Raw genomic sequence first — 27,503 nt, 5'->3', positions numbered from 1 at the left:
AGCATGCAACATCCAAAATTAATATATCTAAAATAGGCATTCACCTATATTAAAATACTAAAATAAGTATGCTATAAGACCAAATAAATAAAAAGAAGCTTGTAAGTATATTTGTAGTCTCACCTACAGTACTAACCGTTGTAGCATTCACTCAGCAACCTGAGTAACTGTTAAAGATATCCTGTAAACCCATACTTGAACTTCAGTATTCTCAAGGAGATCACACACAAATGATCTCTCAGTATGCAGTATGTGTGAGTAGTTCCTTGTTTAGAGATTACAAGTGTAGTATTTGTTGTTCTGCATTATATTCAGCCGGGTAACACTTTATATTAAGGTCCCTTGGCTTAATAAACCATTTATAAACAGTATGTGATGCCTAGCATTGGGGTGAGTTGCTGTCAGGAGTGTTGTGGAATCCAATGGGCTGCTTTAGCATTAGTTAACCTAGCATGCTGACGAAAAAGGCAGTTTAATAAAAAAAACTAGTAGTATTTCAATCTTCTCAATTTCGCGGCTTGGATAATGGGATAATTAGGAGTACAGTGACAGCTTCCATCCCTGGATTGAGATACATTTTCAAGCCATATCCCTTATTCGTCACTGTAGTGAAAACATATTGGCATAGGACCATAAACTTCAAATATGCTATTCTGTTCTTTTGAAATACATTTTCTTAATATCATAATGTTTTTTAAAACCTGCCTTAACTGAAAAAAAGTTTATTTGTGATGGTGTATATTAAATGGATTTATTTGACGCATTGGCGGCTATTTGTATTCGTCGAGGCCTGACTATACTAGTGTTAAACAGTGCAAGTTGCCGAAGTTGATGATCACTTTTGATTTATCAGGCCTTTGTTAATGGCTGAAGTTATGAAGCTTCTGAAATATGTAATTGAAATTGTTTAAGCAAGAAGTTCATGCAATACAATTTATTCTGGAGATGCTCTGTTTTTTCCATATTTTTTTCCATTCTTATACTACATTATATTGTGTACTTCTTCTTTTACCATTGTGTGTTTTAGGTTATTTTTAGCCATTGGTGGAGAATCAAATATTGTCTACTAATGTGGCCAGCTTTTGGGGAGTAACAAGTCATTTATAAATGTATAAAGTATATATAGTGCACACTTTAGATTAGAGGCTGCAAAATAGTTTATTAATAATTAGTAAATGGTTTACAAGGAGCTACATTAATCAAATGATGTATTAGTAAATGCATGTACTCACATTTACAAATGCACTCATTAACAATGACTAAATATCCCATTAATGACATTGATAAATACATTTATAAATATGTAGATAAATGGTGAGTCAAACCATTAATCAACCATTAACACATGCCTTACAAATAATCTGATGAGTTGACAATAACTGCTTTATAAGTACACTGGTAGTACATTATAAATGATTTTGAAATTGTGACCTTACTATAATCAAACACCTTATTAATTATCTTATAAATAATTAAAACGTTTTTAAATGACTATTTAGAGATTGCTTATTGACATTTACAAATGTAGGAATAATGATTAATAAATGTAAACTTATTAAGGGACCTTAATATCAAGTAATACCTTCTGCTGTTATCAGTGCTTGACTTGCGATGGAAGAAGTGCAGGATCTGTCTTTTTCCAAGTCGGTCCATTAGACTATGTTTACCAAACTTCACAAATGACATTATGCTATAGAGACCTCTGATTATTCACTGTTAAGGGTTCATACACATTTTCAATGACTTCTCCATGACTTTTAACCACATTTTATTGACTATTATTATAATATCCTAAATGAAAAAGTAAGCATTATTGACATTGGAAGGCTGCTGTGTTTGATCACATGTAGACCGACCACCTCCTGCCGTTGTGCCCTTGATCTGGGGACTTGAACAAAAGCCTGCACACCCAGTAGCTATCCTGGATGATGGTTTCCACACTTGATATAACATTTTGCAACATTACAACCGAATCCTTTTGTCTTTATACAATTATTCCCTCGTTAAATAAATCAGGGATCAAATGGATAATGTAGGCTACTTCAAAGCAAGGTATCTAACTAGACATGTTTATATATACGGCTCAAATATTCATGTTTCAGGGGAGATCTATGCACAGCAAGTTATTTGTCAATTAGGCTATTCTTAGAATATTTTTTATGTTGTCGCAATTACTGTTTAATACATTTACATTTAAGTAATTTAGCAGACGCTCTTATCCAGAGCGCATACATTTTCATATTTTTCCGTAGAGGGGAATCCCAGCTTTCCTACGGTGCAGATTTATTTAGGCTCTACAGTGACGATGGAAAGGCGACAACAACATTAATGCTTAGTTAGCTATATTTAACTAGCACAATAACTGCTACAAGTTATGTTTTGAATTGGCCATCTAGTTAGTCTGTTGTCGGTCATTATTTTATACCTGCTGCTGAAATGTGGTGCTCTCTCTCCTCGGGCAACGGCCCACTCACACTGACACATGCAGCACCACAGACATGCACCGAAGGGTCATTCCCATAATGTCTGATATGGCATTTTTTTATTGATTGATCATATTTAAAAGTGTGCTTTCATGAATTACATTAACAACAATTATGAAAGTGATTTCCATTACTTTTCATGACCTTACAAACCTTCATTTGACAACTTGGAACAGCGCACCATGCCATTCAGTCTGCACAATCTCCAACAGTCTACTGTCACTCGCCGATTCACAGACTAGCGGTAAATAAACTTGAACAAAGTGGAATTAGAAAAATGAATGCCCACTCTCCCTTGCTATTCAATGCAGATCCTGCCTTCATTCCGCTGTGATCAACCTTTTTTGCCTCGGTGTGTGAATCTGGGCCGGCGATAGGCTACTTTGTTTATAGAGTAGCCAGTACGCAATTCCCCCAAAATTAAAAGTGCCGGTACTGCGCTTCGGACAGCTCTGGCCCAAGTCAAGCACTGGCTGTCATCATCGACTTAAGGCACTTCAGTAGCCATTTTGATTTCTATGTTATAGAGCCATCGATGTCAATCAGTGAGAAGAAACCAGATAGGACACTTGACAACAGTTAAGAAAGTTCACAGGCATTACTCAACAAACACAAACACAGAGAATCAGACAAACATGGTTGCGTCCCAAATGGCACCCTATTCTCTTAACCCTAAAAGCGCCAACATATTTTTTGCTTTTGCCCCCAAATTGGTAATGATTCAAAAGAGACACTAACTGCCAAGCAGTAACACTTTTTATTTTATTAACCTTTTTCACCATAAGTAACTGGCCAATAGGGCTCTGGTCAAAAGTAGTGTACTATATAGGGAATAGGGTACCATTTGGGATGCGACCATCTTTAGAGGGGCACATACTTCTGTTTTTCCCGTGAGTCCCTGCTCTTGGCACGGTTGGTACGGTTGGTGGCAGTGAGAGAATGGACGGAGGAGCTCTTTTTGCTGGAAGAATGGGAGGAGTGGGAACTGTGGGAGAGGCTGGCCCGGGACTGACCCGCGTTGTGGTCAAACTGCATCAGGCAGAAGATCAGGTCTGATGGCACCAGCTCAAAACCATAGGGCGGGTTGGTTATCACATACCTAAAGAGGAAAGAGCCAGTGATGAGTCATCAATACAGATTATCTAATATTGATTTATCAAAATGACACGGCATCTAGTGTGGCTCGAACCAGATGCCAAAGCTGGTTGAAATGTCGTCATTACAACCATATTACAACGGTTGAAATCTAGTTGTAACAATGTCATTGCAACCAGTTTTGCCTTCTGGGTAGTGGACATTCTGCCAACAGTAATTTAAGCTACAACATACTCACCGTTTAGTGCATTGACTTGTATGACTTTGTGTGTTTAAATGTGCATCTCTTAATCGATAAATTCCGAAGCACAGCATGTTGTATGTTTTTAATGCTTTACAAAATAAGTCACCGTAGCAACCACCATCCTGTAAGGCAGAGAAGCAGAACGTTTAATATTGAGTTTTGATGTTTGTCAAATGATACAGATCTAAATAAAAAAGCTGATTTAAAAATACATATATTTTTGAATGTGAATGAAAAGTGCATTTACATATGAACATAGTATATCTCTCTCAAAACGAATTTCATTCTAAACATGTCCACTGTTTGTACGGTTCAGCATTTGCTACCATAGGGGTCACAGATACTGCATAGGCCTGGATATACAGTATCACCCAGCCGTCTCCGCACGCCTTGTTCTCCCCTACTGGCCTCGATGAACAAACAGCCCCAAAGAACTTCTCTCTACTGCAAGCCGAGGTGACAAAACACAACCAGTCACTTACTCCCAAGTCAGCGAAAGGCCCGTCGTACAAGGCTAACTGTGCCACGCGACACCTGTCCCGGTTAGCGAGGGTCTGCGGCGTGCTGTAGCCTCCTCGTAACGCGTTCTCCTCCGCCAACAGACCCTCCAGCTCCGGAGTGGCCCCCCCTGTTACCAGCGTCCGGATCAGGGTGAGGATATTATCATTGAAGTATGTCTGAAAGGATGAAGGAGAAGGAGAGAGAGAAAGAGAGAGAGAGAGGGAGGATCCTTAAGCAAAGCAAACACAGCCAAAGTCACAACTGAATCCACTCAAAGTGCCATGCAGCCTGAAGTGCTATCTAACCCTGGCCTGTCTCTTCACGTCGCCCTGCACCCACACTGAACAAACAGGATATTCCAATTACTGCAGGTTACTCTCTCTCTCACTTCTCTCACGTCCATCAGACAGAGCCACAGTGACTTGTTCCTTCACATATTCATGCTATTCGTACTATTAGGAGTGGTAAGATCGGGAACGAAAGGTTTAGATGGATAGAGAAGAGACGACAGAGTAGCACTGTTGGGATAATAAATACAATTCCGGTCAAAGGTTTTTGAACACCTACTCATTCAAGGGTTTTTCTTTATTTGTACTATTTTCTACATTGTAGAATAATAGTGAAGACATCAAAACTATGAAATAACACATATGGAATCATGAAGTAACCAAAAGTGTTAAACAAATCAAAATATATTTGAGATTTGAGATTCTTCAAATAGCCACCCTTTGCCTTGATGACAGCTTTGCACACTCTTGGCATTCTCTCAACCAGCTTCATGAGGTAGTCACCTGGAATGTGTTTCAATTAACAGGTGTGCCTTCTTAAGTTAATTTGTGGAATTTCTTTCCTTCTTAATGCGTTTGAGCCAATCAGTTGTGTTGTGACAAGGTAGGGGGGTATACAGAAGATAGCCCTATTTGGTAAAAGACCAAGTCCATATTATGGCAAGAACAGCTCAAATAAGCAAAGAGAAATGACAGTCCATCATTACTTTAAGACATGAAGGTCAGTCAATACGGAACATTTCAAGAACGTTGAAAGTTTCTTCAAGTGCAGTCGCAAAAACCATCAAGCGCTATGACGAAACTGGCTCTCATGAGGACCGCCACAGGAAAGGAAGACCCAGAGTTACCACTGCTGCAGAGGATAAGTTCATTAGAGTTACCAGCCTCAGAAATTGCAGCCCAAATAAATGTTTCACAGAGTTTAAGTAACAGACACATTTAAACATCAACTGTTCAGAGGAGACTGTGTGAATCAGGCCTTCTTGGTCAAATTGCTGCAAAGAAACCACTACTAAAGGACACCAATAAGAAGAAGAGACTTGCTTGGGCCAAGAAACACGAGCAATGGACATTAGACTGGTGGAAATGTGTCCTTTGGTCTGGAGTCCAAATTTGAGATTTTTGGTTCCAATCGCTGTGTCTTTGTGAGACGCGATGTGGGTGAACGGATTTTGTCCGTATGTGTATTTCCCACCGTAAAGCATGGAGGAGTAAGTGTTATTGTGTGGGGGTGTTTTGCTGGTGACAATGTCTGTGATTTATTTAGAATTCAAGGCACACTTAACCAGCATGGCTACCACGGCATTCTGCAGCGATACGCCATCTCATCTGGTTTGGGCTTAGTGGAACTATCATTTGTTTTTTAACAGGACAATGACCCAACACACCTCCAGGCTGTGTAAGGGCTATTTTATTTTTATTTTATTTCATTTTATTTCACCTTTATTTAACCAGGTAAGCCAGTTGAGAACAAGTTCTCATTTACAACTGCGACCTGGCCAAGGTAAAGCAAAGCAGTGCGATTAAAAATAACAACAACACAGAGTTATATATGGGATAAACAAAAACGTACAGTCAAAAACACAATAGAAAATCTATATACAGTGTGTGCAAATGTAGTAAGTTATGGCGGTAAGGCAATAAATAGGCCATAGTGCAAAATAATTAAAATGTAGTATTAACACTGGAGTGATAGATGTGCAGAAGATGATGTGCAAATAGAGATACTGGGGTGTAAATGAGCAAAATAAATAACAATATGGGGATGAGGTAGTTGGGTGGGCTAATTACAGATGGGCTGTGTACAGGTGCAGTGATCGGTAAGCTGCTCTGACAACTGATGCTTAAAGTTAGTGAGGGAGATAAGGAATGGCGGCCAAAGGAGGTGTTGGCTTTGGGGATGACCAGTGAGATATACCTGCTGGAGCGCATACTACGGGTGGGTGTTGCTATGGTGACCAATGAGCTAAGATAAGGCGGGGATTTGCCTAGCAGTGATTTATAGATGACCTGGAGCCAGTGGGTTTGGCGACGAATATGTAGTGAGGGCCAGCCAATGAGAGCGTACAGGTCACAAGAAGTAGAGTGATGGAGTGCTGCATCAGATGACCTGGCCTCCACAATCCCCCGACCTCAACCAAATTGAGATGGTTTGGGATGAGTCGGACCGCAGAGTGAAAGAAAAGCAGCCAACAAGTGCTCAGCATATGTGGGAACTCCTTTAAGACTGTTGGAAAAGCATTCCAGGTGAAGTTGGTTGAGAGAATGCCAAGAGTGTGCAAAACTGTCATCAAGGCAAAGGGTGGTGGAAAAATCTCAAATATATTTTGATTTGTTTAACACTTGTTTGGTTACTACATGATTCCATATCTGTTATTTCATAGTTTTGATGTCTTCACTATTATTCTACAATGTAGAAAGTAGTATAAATAAAGAAAAATCCTTGAATGAGTATGTGTTCTAAAACGTTTGACCGGTAGTGTATGTAACACCACTGTAGACTAGAGAACATGTTCAGGACTATTTATTTATTGGTCCCTTCTCCCTAATAACTTGCACATCTTGGTCACTGCTTTGTTCCCAATTAGTGAGCCTGTACTGTGATGTCTGCCCCTTTCTAACGCTGTAGACTATAGAGGCTTCAGCTGTCTGTCTGTCTGTCTGTCCTTGTTTGTTCTACACAGGGACATGTCCCCTGCCTGGGCTGCTGTCAGGGCTCCAGAGCAGAATGATGGACGAGGCCTATCTATTAAGTAGCATGACCTCTGTCTACATTGAATCGCACTTGAAGGCAGCTTCTCTTTCAGCCGCAGTCAAAGTGAAAGGTAGACAGATGAAGCCATCATACCAGGTAAAGTGCCAGGCTTTCATGTCTGTCTTCCTGGAGCGTTTTAAACACCGGGACATAAAATGCAATTGTACCAATGGGATTCCACAAAGACTTTGCTTGATATGATGATGTCTGTGTAGATCCCTTTTAGTTAAAAACATCTATAGTTACACTTTCCTAACCAATTCTTTGATTGTGCATTTAAAGCACTTTGCGTTACCAACTGGGATCCGAACCCGGGTCTCTGGCGAGCCCACTGAGCTAAAGCCTAGGCAATCGCTCAGGGGAGCCAACACAAGCCTTCAGGTCCGGGTTTTGTGTCTTACCGCACTCATCAGGGAATCCAGCACACTGACTGCGAAGGCCGTCCCACAGGCGAAGGGCTGAGTGAGGTACAACTCTGTGTCAGGGTCATCATCATCATCCTGGTCCAGGAACTGAACATTGGAGTCATTCACTGGTGGAGACATACAAATATGAACGTATTGATGTGTCTGCTACTACAGTATCATGAAACACATGTTGTTGACTTTGACAGTAACATGCTGACTAGACAGGCAAGGTTGAGTGTGTGAGCATTTGCAAAATAAATGTACACATACATGTTATTCACAAATTTAATCCAAACTACTCGCGCATCGACGGGCGTCTGCTTAGCCAGGCGCTAAAATAGAACTTGGTTGTATTTGTGTGGCTTGATGCGCTGTAAGTCCCGCCTTTACCATTTACTCATTGGTTTTCACAAGCATACTAACCCACGTGGGTGATTGAAAGATTAATGTGGAGAGATTAATTAAAGAAAACTAACAAAAAACTAACTAGGTCTCTCCTTTTACCTGTGAATTAATTGTCAAAGTAGAGATACAAAATTGTGTGTTAACTCAAAATGGGTCAAAATTCTACAAAGATCCAGCAAAAAATAGGACCATTATGGATTTCAGGTAAAATAACAACCCAATGTTTATCTCCCAGGACAAATTAGCTAGCAACAGCAAGCTAGCTAAATGTCCATGGATGTTTCATGTGTGTTTCGACCTGTCTCCAAATGAATAGAGTTGGTTCACAGTTGGTTTTGGTATTTTAACCTGCGTGTGATAAACGTGTCTGGTGGGGATAGATGCGCACGTGCGGCCGGTTTGGTCGAGGTGCACCTGTGTAATGATCATGCTGTTTAATCAGGTTCTTGCTATGCCACAACAGTCAGGTGGATGGATTATCTTGGCAAAGGAGAAATGCTCACTAACAGGGATGTAAACAAATTTCTGCACAACATTTGAGAGAAATAAGCTTTTTGTGCGTTGCAGTTTATATTTTTGTTCAGCGTATTAATTTAAAAAGTCTTGTAACATACTTTTCACTGCCTCAAAACTGTCAATCTTATTTTTTTACACGCCTTTGAGCACAAAAAACACAAATCTTTTAGAAAGAAAGTATTGATGTTGAGTTTTGTTTCAGTACTGCTACTTCTATCAGGACTTCCAGCCGGGTGTTTAAAGGAAGGAGGTCATTGGCCAGACTATATGATCTATGAAGAACTAAAATGCTACTATGGAAACAGCCAAAAGGACTTGTATTGGGATGAAAGGACGGTGTGATTCTCAGAAAGGAGAAAGAAAAGAACAGGGGGATGAAGAAATAAATAAAAAAATAGGCCAAAACAAGAGAACATCAGAGTAACATAGTACAATGTGCTCAAAGTGATACCATGGGAATGAACCAGACTAGGGCTACATCCCAAATGTCATCCTGTTCCCTACATAGTGCACTACTTTTGACCAAGGCACAGGGCCCGGGTCAAAAGTAATGCACTACCTAAGTAATAGGGTGCCATTTGGGATGCAACCACAGCCTCAAGAGGTTATTAAGATTAATGTATTAGTCATACATGGTTAAAAACATGAAAATTATCTTCAGTAATTGACTGAGGAATTATGCTCTGTTTGGTTTTGGTTGGGTTTCATCGTCAAAACCTGAAACATTCTTACTATACCACAATAGATTAGATTAGGGGAAAAATAGTACATTCTCAATGAGGCAATTCATTTTGGTGCTTTTCTGTCACTCCAAAACGGTACAATCATTACAAAAAAAGTATTAATTTAATTACATGAAACTTTTCTCCTAAAAGAGTTTGTCAAAGTGACATTTCATTCATACCTGCTGACATACCTAGTTCAGTGATAATGGGGACGTTGGCTCCTGTTGTGATGGAAGCCTGTCGGGCCAACCCCCCATGAACTGGACTGTTTTCAGGAGAGGACCTGTCCATGCCTGGAGGAGTGAAACCTACATGCAAACATATATAGACGTTAATGACTGCCTATGACAGATATTACAAGGCCTTATGTAGCTGTTATAAAGGCTTTATGAATATTACTACATAACACATTCCTGCTATGTAGCACTGTCGTTCTGCCCCTGAGCAAGGCAGTTAACCCACTGTTCCACGGGCTCCGATGACGTGGATGTCGATTAAGGCAGCCCTCCGCACCTCTCCGATTCAGAGGGGTTGGGTTAAATGCGGAATAAACATTTCGGTTGAAATCATTCAGTTGTGCAACTGACTAGGTACCCCCCTTTCCCTTCACTTATCTATTACCTGAGGAAGGTATATCAGTAGAAAGGAAATAAAGTAAAAATAATGATTTATTAATAATACGTTTATATATATTTTAGCCATTCTTGGTCACATTCAAATCATTTGTACTAAGACAATATGAAACAATGTTGAGTGCATTATTCTTGAGAGGTCCCTCCAGCCATCCGTAAAACATAACAAATGTTACATGTGGCACATTTTGTTTCCATTAAAGCCACGAAATAATAAAACAAGTGATGTGAGATTGACTTGACATTTCTTGCTTTCCTCAAACTGACAAGTAAACACATTAATTCAGCGATGCTGTATGCATTATACATGGTCCGTGTTTTGACATCAGTGACTTGCTGCTGACTAAGGCAAACCGCTAGGTCATACAAGTATTAGAGACACAACAAAAGTGCACAGAAATGTATTTTCATGTCAAGAGGTCTCATTTACATTACATTCAATGGCAGGGAGTGGCAGGCCATTATTGAATACCATCTCACTCCACTTCCACTCCTCACACGATAATTGTTTGATATAATATTCATAAATGATCTACTATTAAAAAAATTATAATAACGTCAGATTTATTACATGTTAATAATAATATGTATTTTTTATTATTACCTCATTTGCATTTTAATCTACAAGCAAATACACATTTAATTTACTTTGCTTTCTCAAGTAAAGCTTTATGACAGGATAATGCCAGATTATAACCAATTACATTGCGAAGAAACCAATCAGAAGCTATCTAGTCATTGAAGACCAATAATCACCAGGCTTTCCTGTCAAACACACCAGATCAGGGATATTCTTCCTGCCAGGGCCTGTCCCCTCTGGGCAGAGCACTGAACTATGATAGGCCTACTCCTTCCCATTCCTTACCTTGGGAGCTAGCCTGCAAGACCCCGATGCTGTCGTCAAACTGCATGGACTTGATGTTGAGTGACGCCAGGATGCATTCCTTGTCCTGCAGTGACGCGTCGTCGATATTGTTCTGATTGGCCGACAGGATGACACACATGTCACAGAGGTTGATATTGACAGCCCTCAGATCGGCCCGGCTTAATGGTGTGCCCTGTGACATATGATGAACAAACATTGTTATTCTATAATAAATTATAACAGTAGAGAAGTGATGATGTGCCCTGTGACAGGAGAGGTATAGAAAGGTAAAACAATGTTATTCTATACACTGTAAAACATTTCCTGTAATTTTTACAGTAAATTGCTGGCAGCACAGTAGCCAGTAGGTAACTGTAAATTTACAGCAATTTGTTAGTGTAATAACTTATACACCACTGTACTTGAACAAAGCCAAAATGTAAAGGTATAAACAGTGTGATAACATTAAACAAAGATAGTCATTGTACAAAGTGCGAATGGTCACGTCATATCGCTGAGTCTCAGTTTCAGTTAGTTAACTCTGTTTCAGTTAACTCATATTCCTTTTGTGTCTTTCTTCTGGAGGAAAACAAACTGACGACCTCAATTATCAAAATGTGATTTAGCTCTACTCACAGGTAAGATGGAGACTTTGGGGAAGTTGTGAAGGGTCTCCCATTCCCTCTTTAGATACTCCAGAGAACCCACAAACACGATGGGTTTCAGCTCGTGGTAGTGGAAGTTGCTAGCTCTCAGAGGCATCACAAGGTTCCTAAGGCCCACCAAAGCCGACTTCGCATCTCCAAATATACAGACGACCACGTGGCCGCTTAGAACAGTCATGGCTGCTTCACTTCTGGTCTGAGACAGGGAAAAAAATCCATTGACATAATATAAGTCTTATAAAAGGACATTAGAAAGGCTCTTACTTATAACAAATAATAAAGCATTATACCTGCAGGCTGCGAATTACTAACCAATGTTATCCTCATTCAGTTCAGTTATTCTGAATATTCTAAAGAAGAAAGTGTCCCTTGAAATTATTATTAGCCTACTGACTGTAATAGACTGTCTATTAGATCGTAATTTGCCATTTCTAATACAGCATATTGGTATAAGAAATGTCCTATACACAGGGTGCCATTTGGGATGCAACCACTGATGAATGACCCCCCTCAGTGTGAGGGAGTATGGAGAAGCGTGAGGGAGTGAGGTACCCACCAAGATGACCTTCTCGATGTCTTTGGACTGGCACCAGTGGAACATCCCTGTGGAGTCGTATTTCTTCACGTTCACATCCATGTTCTCAATCTGTTCATTCCCCGGCATGAGGAGAGGGTCATGCCTAATCAAACAAAAGAAGGAGTGAGGGAGGGAGGAGAGAAATGGAAGGATGAGAGATAGACCTGGAGGGAGGTTTGGAGGCTTGTCGTCGTTGTGTCGTTTTAAAACGTAATGAACTGGTGTGGTCGGCAGCCGCTGCTCAATATTTCAACATCAAGATGAAAGGCAATAAACTGTTGAGCATTATTTACATGCGGTCGTATAACTTGAAAGTTGGCGAGACATATTCATCTGGTTTATAGTTCAGCTCAGCAGATAGAGGTATAGTATATCATGCATACAAGCTAGAGATAAAGAACATCTGGATAGTAAAGGATGTTTTGTCTACATCTCAGAAAAACCTATTTCAGATCAGGGAACCTGAGTGCTGCTTACAGTATGTACAGTGCCTTCAGAAAGTATTCACATTCCTTGACTTTCTCCACATTTTGTTGTGTTACAACATTAATTTAAAATTGATTAAATTGAGATTTTGTGTCACTGGTCTACATACAATACCCCATAATATCAAAGAGGAATTATGTTTTTTGCCATTTACAACACATACAATTATCTGTCGAGCAGTGAATTTCAAACACAGATTCAACCACAAAGAGCAGGGAGGTTTTCCAATGCCTCGCAAAGAAGGGAATCTATTGGTAGATGGGGAAAATAAAAATAAACAGACATTGAATATACTTTTGAGCATGGTGCAGTTATTAATTACACTTTGGATGGTGTATCAATACACCCAGTCACTACAAAGATACAGGCGCCTTTCCTAACTCAGTCGCCGGAGAGGAAGGAAACCGCTCAGGGATTTCACCATGAGGCCAATGGTGACTTTAAAACAGTTGAATGGCTGTGATAGGAAAAAACTGAGGATGGATCAACAACATTGTAGTTACTCAACAATACTAACCTAAATGACAGAAAGAGGCCTGTACAGAACAAAAATATTCCAAAACATGCATCCTGTTTGCAATAAGGCACTAAAGTAAAACTTTAAAAAATGTGTCAAAGAAATTAACTTTCTGTCCTGAATACAAAGCGTTATGTTTGGGGCAAATACAACACATCACTGAGTACCATTCTACATATTTACAAGCATGGTGGTGGCTGCATCATGTTATGGGTATGCTTGTCATCGGCAAGGACTAGGGAGTTTTTTAGGATAAAAATAAACGGAATAGAGCTAAGCACAGGCAAAATCCTAGAGGAAAACCTGGTTCAGTCTGCTTTCCAACAGACAAATTTGCCTTTCAGCAGGACAATAACTTACCAGGACGACATTGAATGTTTCTGAGTTGCCTATTTACAGTTTTGACTTAAATCGGCTTGAAAATCTATAGCAAGACTGGAAAATGGCTGTCTAGCAATGATCAAGAACCAACTTGACAGAGCATGAAGAATTGTAAAAATAATAATGTGCAAATATTGTACAATCCAGGTGTGCAAAGTTCTTAGAGCCTTACCCAGAAAGACTCACAGCTGTAATCGCTGCCAAAGGTAATTATAACATGTATTGACTCAGGGGTGTGAATACTTATGTAAATTAGATATGTCTGTTTCATTTTCAATACATTTGTAAAAATTCTAAAAACATGTTTTAACTTTGTCATTATAGGGTATTGTGTGTAGATGGGTGAGGAAAAAAATAAATAATCAATTTTGAATTCAGGCTGTAACAACAAAATGTTGGAATAAGTCAAGGGGTATGAATACTTTTTGAAGGCACTGTATGTGTCACAAATGGCACCCTATTCCCTATATACTGTAGCGTGCTACTTTTGACCAGAGCACTATGGGCCTTGATCAAAAGCAGTGCACTATATGGGGAAAGGGTGCCTTTGGGACGCAAACTATGTGTCTATGTGTTCGCACCTTCTTTCACTATTGTTTAGTGTCCTGCACTCAATATAGCACTTTACCTCCTTCGGGTTTTCACATAAGCTATCAGCAGGACTGCCCATAAAATTCCAGTTTCCGTCCTCAAAACATACTCATCAATATAATATAAAAAACCTTTTAGGGGATCTGCAAACAAATCACTTTTACTAAAAGTCAAAGTCAAAGCTTTATGTTATAATTTTCTTTTCAGCCTCTTTTCCTCTGCTTATTCCTGACAGAAGCCATCAGTGGAGACGCCAACAAACTGCAGGGTCATCAGAGTGAGTGACATCTACAACAGTGGTGAGGAGGAAGAAGGAAGGAGATGGCAGCAATACACTGCTTCTGGATGCCTCCCAAATTGCACTCTACTCCCTATATAGTGCACTATGACTTTTGACCATGGCCCATGGGGCTCAATATATAGGGAATAGGGTGCAATTTGGGACAAACCCTCTGACTGGTATGAGCATGGACAACCAATTACGGCCTCCTTACAGCATACAGCTTCTGACGCTGCACTCCTCACGGTAAAAGCTTTAACAGACCGCACTTTAAATATTTCAGCCATTTGCCCAATCATATTTGCTTTCCAAACTGAAGGCCATTAATGTTTTAGCATCCGAGCAGTGTGTGTGTCAGGACCGAACAAACCCATTTCTACTGAGCATCTGAGCTTGATGCTATCCTACACTGACCACTAAATGGTCTACGAACAAGGGTACCTGCGGTTGTACTGTGAATGCTTTGACGTTAAAGATATGATCTTTACAGTCCTTTTGAAAACAGTTGTAATATTCAGGTTGTGGAGAGGAAAGGTATCTCATTTCAAATAGGGCCAATCGGTAGTATGAGGGTTAAAGCACATTTTATATGGGATTAATAATTGTGTTTTAGGATATAACGCCTTATCATCAAGTGCTACAGGCCTAGAGAAATAAGCATGCCTGTTACCATATTTATCTTTGAAAATAAATACTACTTTTAGTTCCATACATTGTCACTAGCTTTCGTTACAACATGGATTTGTCAAATACATTTGCCTGAAGATAGTACCCTCTGAAATATACACAGGAAACCTTTGTTTTCATCCCTTTAAATACTTTATATACTTTATCAGTTAAAAGCACTGTATCTTTGATCTTTATGGACATTAGAAGAATGCCACCCTAAGTAAGGTTTTAAGTATGCATGATGGTGTCAACTGAAAGTACAATCCCTCAGGCTGCATCAGACAGGAGACCCAAAATGTCTGCCTGTGGGGTTTTAACCCAAGGCTATAGCCATAATGTCCTCTCTCTCAGGAAAGTAGTTGGATAACACTGGCAATCGCCTTCTTTAAAGCAGCAATCAGCAGTTGAAACAATAACAAAGCGACCTCCTGCCCGTTTTGGTAAAAAACTGAGGGATGGGGCTGGAGAAATGTAACCACTCTAAAATTCATGGACAGAGCTATGGATGCAAGGACTGACCATCCATTATATCAACATTATAGTTTTAACCATGTTTTGAGGCTATACAGTGTTTATTTAGATTTACTTTTTTTACAAACATTGGAGTAAAACAAGCTTATATTTTGGGTTCTGATGGGGTACAACAGTTGAACTAAACTCATGAGGCATTTATATTTATTATAATCTTCAAGAATCAATGGGTACATATCATTAATTTATAAGTTCAAAAATGGATGAAGCAACTGCAGATTGCCCCTTTTAAAATGCATTCTACTTCTCAAGCTCAAATCTGTCAGGAGAACTCAATTCAAAATGACAATTCAAAAAGACGCATATTTGTACGTGAAAGACACAAAGGTTGTGTTTAAACAGGGTTAGCGGAGGTAAAGTCTTGGTTGTTATAGTATAGTGCATGACCCACACTTAAATATGTGAATATACCCTATTTATACAAAAGTATGTGGACACCCCTTCAAATTAGTGGATTCAGCTAGTTCAGCCACACCCGTTGCTGTATAAAATCGAGCACACAGCCATGCAATCTCCATAGACCAACATTGGCAGTAGAATGGCCTTAAAAGCTCAGTGACTTTCAACGTGGCACCGTCATAGGATGCCACCTTTCCAACAAGTCAGTTCGTCAAATTTCTGCCATCCTAGAGCTGCCCAGGTCAACTTTAAGTGTTGTTATTGTGAAGTGGAAACGTCTAGGAGCAACAACGGCTCAGCCACGAAGTGGTAGGCCACACAATAAATCTTAACGCTACAGTATACAATGACATTCTAGACGATTCTGTGCTTCCAACTTTGTGGCAACAGTTTGTTTCAGCATGACAATGCCCCTGTGCACAAAGCGAGGTCCATACAGAAATGGTTTGTCGAGATCGGTGAGGAAGAACTTGACTGGCCTGCACATAGCCCTGACCTCAACCCCATCGAACACCTTTGGGATGAATTGGAACGCCGACTGTGAGCCAGGCCTAATCGCCCAACATCAGTGTCCGACCTCACTAATGATCTTGTGGCTGAATAGAAGCAAGTTCCCGCAGCAATGTTCCAACATCTAGTGGAAAGCCTTCCCAGAAGAATGGAGGCTGTTATAGCAGCAAAAGGGGGACCAACTCCACATTAATGCCCAGGATTTTGGAATGAGATGTTCGACGAGCAGGTGTCCACATACTTTTGGTAATGTAGTTTATGTTGAACAGGTCATTTTAAGAGAATACAATTTATGAAATAGGCCTAGTTCTCACAATGGTTGATCATCACAAACATCCACTTTTATTAGCAATTGGTTATCTCAATGTATTTTATCAATTGGTCTCAGTAGTTGCCTGCATGTGTTTATACCTCTAGTTCAAAGTATCAACCATTAGCTCCTTCATATGTACTTTGTATATGTACATTTTGGCTGGGCTGATCTAACATTTTCAATTGACTTTTTTTAAACCTTTATTTTACCAGGCAGGTCAATTAAGAACAAATTCTTATTTACAATGACGGCCTGACATGTTGCATTCTTAATCATCTGTAGGAAGGTGAAAGGAAGACTAGAACAGGTGCTAATAAGAGTGAAAGCATTTAGTGCTTTTACAGCCCAGCTAAATATTTCATTACGAGCCACATGTTTCACCACTCACTCAGTGGAGGCCTGTCACTTCAATATCCACTCCCCACCATGACTGGTGATTGAGGCAGAGACTCTGTCTGCCAAGATAGCTATCTCTCACAGTCTCACAGACACCACTGGTTGCATCCCAAATGGCACCCTATTCCCTATATATAGTGCACTACTTTTGACCAGGGTCCATGAGGCTCTGGTCATTAGTAGTGCACTACATAGGGAATGAGGTGCCATTTGGGACTCAACCATGACGGCCTGGCTGCCTGTCACTAGCCTACACCGCCGCTCGCCTCAGCCGCACTGTACCCGACATGACATGTGTGTCACGGTGCAGACGGGTATGAGCAAATGCTTTGTGACTTTCCACAATTAGATGTGTCTCATGGCCCATCAAGAGGTATGGAAATGGTGTTAATTTCAGCGAGGAGGAAATCGTCAAGGAGGATAGTGGAGGAGGGGGTGAGGTGTGACTTGTTACTTCAGTGACATGTCACATTCTCTAACTGCCATCATCAGGAGATGGCTTTATCACCATCTTGCGTCCCAAATGGCACTCTATTCCCTAAATAGTGCACTACTTTTGACCAAAATGAAGTGCACTATGTACTTAAGAAACAGGGTGCCATTTGGGACTCAGCCGATATCTCCTAGTATCTCCACAGCTGATTGCTTTCATCAACACATACTGTAGGCTATGGGTTTAATTATTCACACTGTGTAGATTTAGCAGAGTTGAAATCTTTGTGAATGCCATAGGTTTCAGATCCATCCGTGATCCAAGAAAAATGTTAGGTATTTTTTTTACATTCTAATGAGTAATATTTCTGCAGCCTAGCTTGCCTAGCTTGTAAGCCTATCATAGTGATGAATGAATTTAGATTCACTTTCAACATGAAAGATAAAACATCAGTAGCGTATAAAATCAATGAATTCTAGAGGAGTTGACAGCTCAACTGAGAAGAAACTCTGCTAGAAGCTGGGCATTTTATTTGTGTCAAATTTCCTCTTCCAGCATTCCCTTTAGTAAGAGCACTATAGCTGCAGTCTCTCCTAGCCGTGATGAACACTCTGTCCCGCTCCGCTCCAGTAGGCAATGAAAGCAGCCGATGGCTTTGAAAATGCACCCCTCATCATACAAACTGACAAAGGCATGCTTTTCAAAAACCCACAGCCAATCTGTTGATCATTACTTATTTACAGAGGCCGTGGGGCCCCCAGGTCCTGTAGAAAACCCATTTGACATGGTATACATAACCAAATGTTTTTTTTTTCTCCGCTTGTAGAAATAAAGTATCCCTGAGGCTACCCCAAACAATCCCCCATTCTCCACAGCGCATTCAGCCAGGCGATGCACCGTGTAGCTCCTAAGTAGTTCATATATGAAAGATCAGATCCACCTGTATATCCAGCAGTATTAAACATGACTAACAGAGGAAGAGGATACGATAGGATAAACTTCCATGTCCCCGAAGGGGAAATTGGCTTAGACACACAGTACTGCTGTATACAAAATAAACACTGTACATTACACACTTTGGTGTGACTCTGGTGTGTTAGCGTCCGTTTAGCTAAGGGCTACAACATGAAAAGGCCTTAGTCTGAGTAACATTACAGATCCCCAGGTCTTCGACTACCTACCCAGGAGCCAGGGAAACCTCCTAAAGCGGTACTGTACAGCTCTGACACCACTTTAAAGCAAATCAAATGCCTGCTAAGAAAAATGTCCAGTCAAACAGATCAAAGAAAACATGCATACATTATGTGACGAATAGGGACACTCCTTAGTTTTCTGCACAAAGGTGATTTCCTCATGTAAGCAGGTGAACAAATGTTTGTGGGTAACTACAAAGTATAGTATTATAACTTGCTTGGAAGTACCTTCAATTCAACTTACTTTTACACAAGTATATAGATTAGTAATGTACAGTAGAATTCCATCACGTTTTATACAGAGAGGTTTGGAGTTGTTCCATACGCTGCTGTGTGACTTCCCTCTGACCTGGTTCATCTATTACCTTTCCCCTTTAATGATAACGACTCTTCTATTCCCTCTAATGGCCTCGTGTTGAATAGCAGTCCCTATCACCCGTCAAAATCAATAAACACTCATTTAATTCCATGGGACAAGATAAAAGCAAGGTAGCATTTGATTTTCAGTTTGGATGGTGATGGTGCACATCACCCGTGGCCTTATGAACCAAAAATAGAACTCAAAGGGATCGCTACAATAGAGGAGTAGCCCCGGGCGATAGAACCACAGGAGCCTCTCTGATTGGTTGGTGATGTCATTAGTGTCACTGCTGTTTAAAGACTCCAGTACATGTGGATGGGATTAGGAGGGTGGCAGTTGAAGCCTTAAAGCTAGAGTATTTCTCCAACAGATTCTCATGGTCGGTCGGTCTGTCTCTCTCGTGAAATAAATATTGAGGCTCTATGTGTCATTAACCGCTGACGAACTGACAGAGTAAAAATGCTTCAGCGTCAGAGTTCTCTGTCCCTTCTTTTTCTTTGTCTCATTCCGTGAGACACTTATCACACAGTTGTTAGGTTAAAGAAATAGAAAACAACATTACTGATAGATAGTGCTCTCTCTTGAAGCGGTTGTCCTACCTCATCATTTTGGGTGAACCGTTGGGCGAGTTCCTGGTGTTTCCATTGCGTTGTTTCTTTTTAGGCGACAGTGTCGACTGCTGCTCCTCTTCGACTGCAAGCACAGGCAAGAGTGTGGGGAGCAAAGGAATGGCTGAGTGACAACACTTACAGTAAGTCATACATTTACTGTATGTAAGTAACGACACCAAGACAACACAATCAGTTCAAAAGTCAGAGAAGATCCCAAAGAGAGGTAAGAGAGAGGTTAGAATAAGGAATGGGAGACTAGGGGGTGAGGAAGGGGTGAGGAAAGGGTGAGATGGGGTAAGGACAGGACGGGACGGGAGGACACATGGTATGCAACTACAACCTGACATGTTTGACAAACAGTCCAAAATCCCCAAAATGCAACTCAACCAAAATGCATGTGCACATAGTCAGCGTGTGTGAACATAATGATCCAACATGCTGCAGAGCCATCCCCATCATGCTGCTGATTTAATGTACCACTGACTTGCTGTAAAGCAGACTTCATGTAAAATAGCATTTCTGTAACAGACTTAGTGTAAAACTGACTTACTGTAAAACTTTGATAAGTGCTCATTTCAGCTCTTACTGTAGCCTACATACTGTGCGTAGAATATTCTATGACAACAATTGCACAATACAGTCCAAGAATCACCATAATACCAAGCCCACACTAGAAGGGCATTTACAAATTATACCTTTTATTTTCCTTGTGATATGTTTCTACTTTAATACTGTATATCTTGTTCACGTTCTTTAGAAATATACAAATTGTAATCATCCTCCTAAAGCAAACCATTTCTGAATCGTTCTAATTAAAAAATGCAGTATGGAATCAACCCATGGAATTAGCTAGCTAGGACTCGATTCAATCCGTAGCGTAATAGAAATTTAAAGGCAATATTCCAGCGTTAGCGGAGACTGCATTCACGGTAAACACTGCATATGTCGGCTTAATCGGAAATTCCCTTTAAATTTCAATCGCAACTTCATTCAAATGAACTTCAGCGATACGGATTGAATCGAGCCCCTAGTATCACTAGGAGTGTGTGACTGACTGTGATACATACATTAACCCAATATAAGCAAATCTTATTTAAAATTCAATATGCCCATGTCCTATTAGCGACTACTCATTACTTTAGAAACACTTAACATGCTTCTACTGCTGGCTATGAAAATCCCTCACAACGTTCATCTAATTAAGATAATAAAGCATAATATCACGGAGATGACATCGTAAATATGGCCCCTTTGTTCCAATGTCTGAACACATCTGAGGTGGCTGGTCTTCAGTTTCCTCTCGTCTCGGGGCCTGACGACATTGACTGCGATGCCCTTGGCTCGTGTAATTAGGTTGGTCTGAGTGCCACTATGATTTATCCACCGCTCAGCTGCCCCTTGGACATTGTTTTTTACCACTACGTGAAACTACATGCACCAACCCAGGCTCTTCTCTTTGTGGAAAAATTAATTACAAGTTTCACCCTTGAGTAGAAATTAATTTACGCTAGCTGATATCACATTTATACACAAAAAAAGAAATAATAAAAAACAGCTCCTCTGTTGAGTAAAAATAAAGAAAAACAGCAAGTTAACAGCTTCTAACTAATACTGTTACTAAAAGCCTCTCATTGGATGTTAGCGTTTCTATTCACTTATCTTTAACACACGACTAGCCATGTTGGCAGCCATGTTGAGTTATAACGAGTTAGATATACAAAACCAGGACTTTGTCCCAAATGGCACCCTATTCCCTATATAGTGCACTACTTTTAACCAGGGCCCATAGTAGTGCACTAGGGAATAGGGTGCCGTTTGGGACACAACCAGACAAAACCAGGAGAAGCCGCTAAGTGGTTTTAAATGATGTTTCAGACTGTCAACACGACACGTGTTTCAACCTGACCTTCCTTTACAAAGGAGACTAGAATGCAACTCCTACATTCAAATTAATAACATCTCAAATATCATGGTCCTTTGAAGATGGGCTACACGCCCAATCTCAACGCTGCTGGCATGTCTACCTATGACAGAATAATGGAAACTGGGACAAAGCACTGTAAGTTAGGGGCTTTCAGTGGAGTGGGATGCTGCTCACGCACACATGCACGCAGGCACACAAACACACACACACACAAACACACGTACACACTCTTTTGGAGATGGCTGGTCGTTTGTTCACATCTTCCTCAGTCAGTTTGTTCAATATTTAATAGCTCCCAGCTGACAGCTGCACACACTGGGTCATCAGTAAGGAATGCTACACATGCAACCACTCCACTCCACCCTAGCAGTGCAGCAGCCTTATCTTCAGTCACAAACACATGCGTTGTGACGTTAGCTGTTGAGCCGGGCCTGGCCACACCGTGCCGCACAGAGGCGAAACGCAAAGGGGGCTTGCAACCCCTCCACTCCAGCCTAGCAACAACCTCACTCACAAACCCATGCGTTATGATGCTAGCTAGTATTGTTGAGCCGGGCCTAGCTAGTCTAGCCACACCGTGCCGCACGGAAGGGCAACACGGGGGGGGGGGGCTTGCAATCTCTCCACTCTACCCCAGCCACAGTCTCAAACACATGCACTGTCTGTTGTCATCTAGTGGTGGTGAGCAGGGGCCTAGTTAGCCTAGCTAGCCACACCATGCTGCGGCTCTATGCGAGAGGGCTTCTTACATGTACAGTGTCTCATATTGAGCAGGGTGGTGTTACTGGAGTGACTGGGGTGGTATCTGTATTTCACTGGCAGGCTACGTGCCCTCTGGAGCCTGCTAGCCTCCTCTGCTGCCAGCCCCCCTGGTCCTCCTGGTCCACCTGGTCCCATCGCCACCTGGACCAGCTCTCTGGAGCCCAGGAGGCTACGCCTCAGCACTGAGGGCTCCCTGGAAGGCTGCAGGCTTCCTTTACGGTTGTTGACTAGAGGAACTGACCCAGAGCCGGACCCAAAGCCGGGCAGTACTACTCCACTGTGGGCTGTTGCTGCTTTATGGTGGGCCGTGGAGTTGTGGTTCAATTTAATAGACTTGTTCTGATAGGTTGACCTTTTGATAAGGGTGTCGTCTTTAACTGCCAGATAGAAAATAATGAAAATTAGCAAAAAATTATAATTTTAGTTTATGAAATGTAGTCTGTCCTCAAATTAGTTACTATGGGGTTGAATTAAAATGACATTATAATGGGTCGGATATTAGTGGATTTTTTTTCACAGTCGTGTCATTCATTATTATTTTAAGTAGGGGATATGGCACAAGAATACTAACAGTTAAATAATTAAGGAGCTCATTGTTATTAAACACCACTTAACCAGTAGACTCTTAAAATGAAATTTTAGATATGACATTTACTTTGATATTCATAATAAACATTAATTAATCAACAGCAGGGCTTTCAGGTGTTACTTGGATTGTTGTACTATAAGAACAACGGCATGACAACGGACATTTACAACCAGTGTCTGAAAAGGAAAAATAGCATAATGCTGAAGGAGGATGAACTAAGCGCAGTTTATCACAATAAATCTAACATATCAACTATTTTAATCCCTAATCAAAGCTGCAAAATCTACTTGTTTATTTACTTATCTAGTTTCCTAGTGTTTAAAATAGACAAAAATGGTAAATATGACTAAAATCTAACAATACCATTAGGAGGAAGAAAGATATTTCCACCTCGCCGAAAGCTAGCTGGGAGCAGAAGCCAGTGAAGCCAGGGTGTAGAGATGATTATTTAATCGGTCAGCTGTCTAATACATTACCGTCCCAGCCCCAAACCTCCTGCATTCATCTGTCCCATGTCAAACCCACACAGCTTTACAGCAGGGACAACACATTGTGGCAGATGTGCTGGCTATCTAGGACCAAGGATGTACAGTGCATTCTGAAAATCTGAATACTTATGTAAGTAAGGTATTTCTGTTTTTAATTTGTAATAAATTAGCAAACATTTCTAAAAACCTGTTTTTGCTTTGTCGTTATGGGATATTGTGCGTTGTTGTAGTGGGGACAGTAACATTAGTAATCTCAAAAAATTATGCTTTAAGGAAAATGTTTTTGTATTTTTGTATTTTGTATTTTTATGTTTAGCTCACATAATATAATTTAAAGTATGTATTAAGGTGTCTGTAATAGAATTAACTTGGCAAAAATGAATATAGTAATTAATAACTTCATTTCTATAGCTTCCAAAATATTTTTTACAATGATGGGGGACTGCCAAGATGGAGGCGTGGTGGCTTCAACACAGCACCCCCTATAAGTCATCTAGTGTATATATAAATCATTGCCTGGGACCCTCAACTCTGTAGATCGCCTATAGTAATATTTTCTCACTGTACTATACCCCTCCTAAATAATGCTCAATAATGTAGAAGATTATGTTTTTTCATTGTCAACCCCCCCCCCCCCCCCCCCAAATTGAAACAATTGATCCAATAGCTATTTTAGACATTGATTTTGATAGCCGTTTGTTTCCAGGTTCTCTTGAAATTCTTCAGACATACTGTAAGTGTTATCTGAGAACTAGAGTGCTTTACTCTACATTCCAGTGATCTTAACTCTAACATCCAGAGATACCTTAGAGCAGTAGCACCATCTACTGCTCAAATTACAACTAATACTTAATTAAACATATAGTATTGGAATAGTATAGAATTGGAATAAAACTGAAAAACAGGTATTGGTCTGTATTTTCCACCAATATATATTTTTAAATTAATAAATAATGTGATACAATAAAATGTTATCATGAGAGTTATACAAACTTAATTTGCCTCATGTACAATGTTAGGCTTACTGTACAGCAATGTTTTATCACAGGGCAACCTCAGACAGACACTAGCCTCCCTCCCAAAGACACACAGCCCAGTCCAGAGGGACATAATACACGACATCTCTTTATCAACGTCAGTGGTTCAGGATGTGAAATGATTGAGCAGTGAAACACAGGAGTGACTGAAGAGCAGGGTTGAGGTGAATTCTATTCAAATGCAGTCAACCCAGGAAGTAAACTGGAATTCCATTTCCAATTTTACTCCAATTAGAAAAATAACCATTAAGGAAAAGTGGAATTGGAATTTAAGTTTACTTCCTGAATTAATTAACTGAATTGAAATGGAATTGACCCCAACCCTACTGACGAGCAAACAGGAAAATATGAGGTAGACACAGTCAGAAGGATGGAGGCAGGGAATGGACAGGGGACTGGGAGGAGGGTTAATGACGTTAAGTAACAAATAAAAACATACATTGAAATCAAAACTTACTTGATTTGATATATCCGTTATAGTTATTTTTTGCTGAGAAAAATGCAGATACAATGATAGGTTACAGGGTTGTTGCAATGAGAGCAAATGATATAGCATGATAATACAGGTTATAATGTTGGTTATAAAGACGCTGTTGGGTTGAATCTCTTTAAGACACTACTGAACTGTGGTGTGTCTTGAAGACCCTATGGACAAAGCAATGGAAAAATAAATATGTATTAAGAAAAAGAAGGATGTTTCAATGACTTGCGGTGATGCCGTCAGCAAGCTGAAATTATGAATGGTTCACTTAAAATGATCAACCTTATTCTTACTTAGACAGCGCAACGTAGTTGTACAGCATACATCGATGACAGAGGCCTATAGCAGAATGGTCTACATTTACAAAGGAAAGGTTTTCCCTACTCCCCATGAAAAAGAAATAGGACATCCGAGTCCACAGGATTGCCTGGGAACATCTGGATGCATGGAAGTTACTTTCTGTGAGTCAGCTTTTGGAGAAAGTGCATGTTCATAAGTACCTTACACATTGTATCCCCATCCCTGTATAGTACAATATAAAGGTCAGGCTTTGGGCTAAAGGCAGGACTGTGACAGGACATGTTCAACCAGGGAGCATGCTGGTCCTGGCATCTGTCGCATGCGATCGGCCGGCACAGGACTAACAGACTAGCATCTGTCCCCCAACGAGGGGGCTCTGGGGGGAGGAGAGAGAGAGAGATGGGGAGAGAGAGTGAGAGGGAGCGAGAGATGGGGAGAGAGGAAAGGAGAGAGAGAGGAGGAGAGAGGGGGCTCTGGGGGGAGAGAGATGGGGAGAGAGCGAGAGAGAGCAAGAGATGGGGAGAGGGAGAGAGGAAGGGAGAGAGAGAGGAGAGAGGGGGCTCTGGGTTGCCTAGTGGGTAGGAACTGTCACCCTGAGTTTCATGATAACCAGTAGCACTCAAAAAAAAAGAAATGCAAACATAATTTCCATGTCAGCCCGCGTAAGGCCCTCAGCGTACCGCACACCGTGTAGACAGCAACTCTGGAGCATTCTCTGCTATCTTATCCATGCAGCCAGACTACAGCTAGTCAGCTGGTCACATCCACATCAGCCCTGGAAGACATGATGCAGCTGGAGGGGAGAGGATAGCCCCAGAGATGTAACAATGTGCTGCAGATCTGCTTTGATCAAAAGACGTTTGCTTAAACAAATTTGGACTGACTTAATATATCAAAGTAACATGTAACAACACATTGCATATTCTGTTCTTCCCAGGACTTATTTTCCCCCGACACAAACAACAACGTAATGATGTCATGCGCCGACACCTCAGAGAGATATAAAATGCCTGAGTTATCAGAGACAAAGCTCCGTTGGCTCCATGTCAGTGTCTCTGTCTGTAGGGGCCTGAGTTATCAGAGACAAAGCTCCCTTGGCTCCATGTCTGTCTCTATCTGCAGGGGCTTGTTACTTGGCAAGCTGGGTTGTGTGTCTTACAGCCCGGACTCTTAAAGCATCTTTGTGATGAGTGATCCAGGTCACTAGTAAATGTACCACATAGGCCACAGCATTATGAAACCCTTCTACGATGTCCAAATAATAAAGGCAAGCAGAATTGGTACTGTCCACCCAAAATATCTAAATATTAGCAGAAATATAGAATTTAGTCAATAAACTAAACTTCTTCATATGTAAGAAATGTACTGTAACCAACTAAATACATTTAATAATTCAATAAAATAATGATACATCATTTCATACCCATCTTGAACGAATCCATATAAATTATCAATTTTTAAAACAACAACAATAAAGCAGTAAATGATCTGACACTAAAGTAAAACCAAAATACAAACTATGAAGAAACACCAGCACAACACACGCTAGACTAACATAGCATGCGCTACAAGACAACTACCATCTTCACTAGTAGCAGGACGAAGACAATAACCAAAATCATAACACTAATATCCAACAACATCAACAATCACGGCAGAAGCTAACAAAACTGCCATATTTAAACTATAGATTCCTTTTAAATGACACAGAAAACTCAGTCAGACTTTGTACCACATGAACATAAACATACATACAGTGAACATCACAAACATGGATAACACACGCTGTGTCACGTTGACAACTTACAGGCACTTAAAGTCGTCGAGCAATCATTAAGAGAGACAGGAGAGAGAGGGAAGCCACGCTGCTGAAGGGTGTCCTTCGTGTTACTATCATTGGCTGACATGCAAGAGCAGTCACGCTCTGAATGGCCGCAATCAAAACAACATGCCAGCATCATTCTCTTGTAGACGGACATCTTGGCTACAGTCATGGGACGGTTGGGTGGTTGGTTGGTTGGATGGGAGGATAAGAGGAGAGGAAAGGCAGTAGGTTAATGGCAAGGCAAGGTTATTATGTACCTAGGGAGGAGG

General features: G+C 40.6%; 1 protein-coding gene across 1 annotated transcript in view; it reads right to left on the bottom strand.

Annotated features, from left to right (window-relative positions):
* The window catches only part of LOC311127729 (calcium-activated potassium channel subunit alpha-1a-like), a gene marked incomplete at both ends in the record, with an annotated part of 208,256 nt that overhangs the window by 3,833 nt on the left and 176,920 nt on the right, over positions 1-27,503 (bottom strand). Inside the window, 12 exon segments of the mRNA XM_084159598.1 lie at positions 3,361-3,582; positions 3,817-3,944; positions 4,305-4,499; positions 7,767-7,923; positions 7,925-7,940; positions 9,598-9,726; positions 10,916-11,108; positions 11,552-11,776; positions 12,137-12,260; positions 19,817-19,910; positions 25,086-25,118; positions 27,217-27,393. Coding sequence (XP_084015724.1) covers positions 3,361-3,582; positions 3,817-3,944; positions 4,305-4,499; positions 7,767-7,923; positions 7,925-7,940; positions 9,598-9,726; positions 10,916-11,108; positions 11,552-11,776; positions 12,137-12,260; positions 19,817-19,910; positions 25,086-25,118; positions 27,217-27,393 — 1,693 coding nt within the window.

This window comes from Coregonus lavaretus, assembly GCF_964263955.1.
Source record: "Coregonus lavaretus genome assembly, chromosome: 1".
Taxonomy (NCBI): Eukaryota; Metazoa; Chordata; class Actinopteri; order Salmoniformes; family Salmonidae; genus Coregonus; species Coregonus lavaretus.
This window is presented reverse-complemented; position numbering and strand designations above follow the sequence as displayed.